This window comes from Grammomys surdaster, unplaced genomic scaffold, assembly GCF_004785775.1.
Source record: "Grammomys surdaster isolate TR1022 unplaced genomic scaffold, NIH_TR_1.0 241, whole genome shotgun sequence".
Classification (NCBI taxonomy): Eukaryota; Metazoa; Chordata; class Mammalia; order Rodentia; family Muridae; genus Grammomys; species Grammomys surdaster.
Window position 1 is genome coordinate 1,277,086 of NW_021604686.1, and position 3,361 is coordinate 1,280,446.

The 3,361-nt window shown below is 50.8% G+C and overlaps 1 protein-coding gene across 1 annotated transcript in view; it reads right to left on the reverse strand.

The window, feature by feature from the left end:
- Window positions 1–426: 426 nt before the first annotated feature.
- The window catches only part of Snx33 (sorting nexin 33), a 10,325-nt gene continuing 7,390 nt past the window's right edge, over window positions 427–3,361 (reverse strand). The window contains exon 2 of the mRNA XM_028774453.1: window positions 427–1,126. Within this exon, the coding sequence (XP_028630286.1) occupies window positions 873–1,126 (254 nt within the window). The 3' untranslated portion in view covers window positions 427–872. The remainder of the gene's footprint in view (window positions 1,127–3,361) is intronic.

The following is a 3,361-nucleotide window of genomic DNA, read 5'->3' on the forward strand; positions in this document are numbered from 1 at the left end:
CCAGGGCCCAGTGCTCCCCGGATTGAGCACCTTGAGCCTACAAAGGGGAAAGTTGTTGCATGGTCCCCTAATCAAGGAAAAGTAGGAGGGTCCTTCAACCAAGATATTGCAGAATCCAAGGCCTATAGGAGGGAGTTGGCCTGCAGTCCCTCCTGCAGAGGCATGGGTAGGGCAGGAAAACCAGGGACCACAGAGCAAGGATGGTCCCTCCCCTCTGTCATACAGATCACAACCCACAGAGAGGACACCAAGCTTGCTTTGGGAAAGGTAAGAGGAGGGACCACATAGCTCTTCTGCCCAAAATGTCCTTCCCTCCATTGACTGTCTTTTTGTAGGTCCTTGTAATTCTTCCAGATATTGCTGGAACGTCACCTACTCAGTGAAGTGTCCCCCTCCCCCCCAACCCCCCCCCCCCAACCAGCAGAGTTCTGTGGTCCTTTGAGGAGTTTCCATGAATCTTTGAGTGTCACCTGTCATTCTGCATTGTCTGGTATCCATCTTGAAAAGTAACTTTTCTGGGACAGACAAGTTCCAGCCTTGGTCACCAATGTCTCGGCCAAGGCCACAGCAGTCTATGGAGTCCACGGAATGAACAGGGTGTGGTGGCCAGGTGACGGTGCACTATAGGCTCCAGAGAAGCTTGATCTTTAGGGACTGACCAGCAGTCCAGGCTTTGGCTCAGAGGACTATTCATCCATCTCTAAAGTCAGGGAAAAGAACTCCAGGGATACCAGGACTTATCAAAAGTCCCTTGTCTTCTCCTAGAAAGAACAGGCCACTCACCTCACCTGCCTTGGGCACCAGAGCCACTGCTAATGACAGGAGTGGGGTGGACAGGTGGGAAGAGGCCCTGCATAGCTGGTTAGCGTCTGTCAGAGGTGGTCATACATGCGGAGGGTCTTCTCCAGCTGCTGGCCTACCCGCTGGTAGAAAAGGATCTGCTGGCGCAGGTAGCTTTGCATCATGTGCTTGAAGTCGAGCTCACGGCGCTGGTGGAAGTGGTTCATTTCGGCCTGCAGGGCGAAACCTACCACACGGCAGCGCCTGCGAATGCCATCTGCCTCTTCCTGAGCCATGCGGCCCTCGTCACTCATTCGCTGGCTTTCCTTCACCTTAGCAAAGGCACCTGGCAGGACAGAGCACAGGATGGGCAGGTTAAGGGCTTGGATCTCCCCTGTCCATTCTCTGTATATCCCTATAGTCCCACAGGGTGAATGATAGCCGTATCGGCTCCATTAAGGACTTCACTCATGAAGCCACCTGGCTGTCTCCATCAGAACATCACAGGTCTCGCTGTCTCCTATTTCAGTCTTGGTCTCACGCTCCCAAATAAAGCCTTCCCTGTGCCCTCTGACCTCTGAGACTTCCCGATATCTTCTGTCTTACTTCTCACACTCCGGCTGGCTGTCCCTGAGTTGTGAGCTGGGGTGAGTTCAAGGACTGTCATGCTCCTCTGTGTTCCACAGTTCTTACAAGGCCTGGCCCAGGCAGATGTAGACACATCTGCTGAGATGATTCATCTCATCTCTGAGTTGCTATGACAATGACATCTCCCTGACTTGAGAGTCTATCTCATAGTATCCAAAGATATTTCCTAAACTGGATGCTGCGCCTGGCTCTTCACTGCCTGCACATGACAGTCCACACCCGGTCCCCTGCCTAAGAGGCCTCTGGGAGTTGGCTCTTGCACGTGTGACTTCCACAATGACACCATGTCCACCCAACCCACCCAGTTCTTTCCTGTCTTACCCATGCCTGCTGGATCCCTATCCATAATTCAAGGCCTAGATCAGGTTCCACTTCTACACCAAATTCTCCTCAGTGCCTCAGGCAGGATGCCTCCCAATACGCCTGCCTCCAGCCTGTTGTCATACTGCTGATTCTAAAAGAATACTTCAAAAGGCCACCTGGTATGTCTCCCTTACATACAATGGCTGCCCACTCCTCACCTCTGCCCCCACAGAACCAGAGACTGTGGAGATAAGTAGGCAACAGATGGTGATAGAAATGGATAAACCTGAGCAGGGGGCTTAATCTGGGAGAATTGGGATGAATCTACAAACAGTTAATGAATTCGGTTTTGAAATAAAGGCACTAAGAAGTTGCTAAGAAGACAAAGCATTGTGTCAGTGCCTGGCACTCACTCTTCAAGGGACAAAAGGGAATCCCCAGTGCAAGGATTCCCTCCATCCTTTTCCTTTTGTTGGTTGTTTTAAGATTTGCTTCATTTTTGCATGTTGCACAGAAGGATGTCTGCATCTGAGTGCCACTGCAGGCCAGAGACACTGGCTCCCTCTAGCCCCCTGGAGTCACAGGCAGTTGTGAGCTGCCTGACATGGGTGCTGGGAACTGAACTTAGGTCCTCTGTAAGAGCCGCACGTGTGTTAGCCACGGAGCCAGCCCTTCTTTAGTATTCTTAAAATTTACTATTAAAATCTTTCATTTTGTGTGTATGTTTGCCTACACATATGTCTATGCATCGTGTGCATGCCTGGTGCCATTGGAGGCTAGCACACAGCACAAGATCCTCTGGAAATGGAGTTACAGACAGTCGTGAGCTGCCATGTGGGTGCTGGGAGTTGTATCCAGGTCCCTGGAAGAGCAGCCGGTGTTGAGCCATCTCTCCAGCCCTTCTTTTGCTTTGTTTTTTGTTTTGTTGTTGAGACAGGATCTCATGTAGACCAAGCTGATCTCAAACACATGCCTTCCTATACTTTGTTTATGTGATACTGAAGATTGAACCCAGGGTCTTGTGCATGTTCCACAAGTACTCCACCAAATAAGATCCAGCCCTGGCCCACAATACTTCTTCTGTTCAGTCCTCAAGTTGCTAGTAACGTTCAAATGCACTTTCAAAGTGCATTTCAAAGTTCAAAGGCAGCTAGGCCTTTCCTAGCTGCCAGTGCTCTGCATGCTGGAAATAACTCCAGAAGCCTTTATCAGGGACACCATCTCTACCAGTCAGCAAGAGCAGCTAATACCTCAAGTTTGGAGAGAGATACTTCCACAGTACCCCAAATCTGTAACCCCCAGCTTTAATGTCACTCAGGCCTCTGACACCTTCCCTCAGTTACCACCTGCCACCTGGTCCACACTGATGGTCCAACCCTGGCCACAGGAGGGAACACAGGAAGAGATTGTAGACCTGGAGAGATTCTCAAGGGCAGCTGTTCAGTCTCATCGTGATGACTATTTTAAGAGGAAACTAAGGCCGGGCAATGGTGGCGCACGCCTTTAATCCCAGCACTTGGGAGGCAGAGGCAGGTGGATTTCTGAGTTCGAGGCCAGCCTGGTCTACAGAGTGAGTTCCAGGACAGCCAGGGCTACACAGAGAAACCCTGTCTTGAAAAACCAAAAGAAG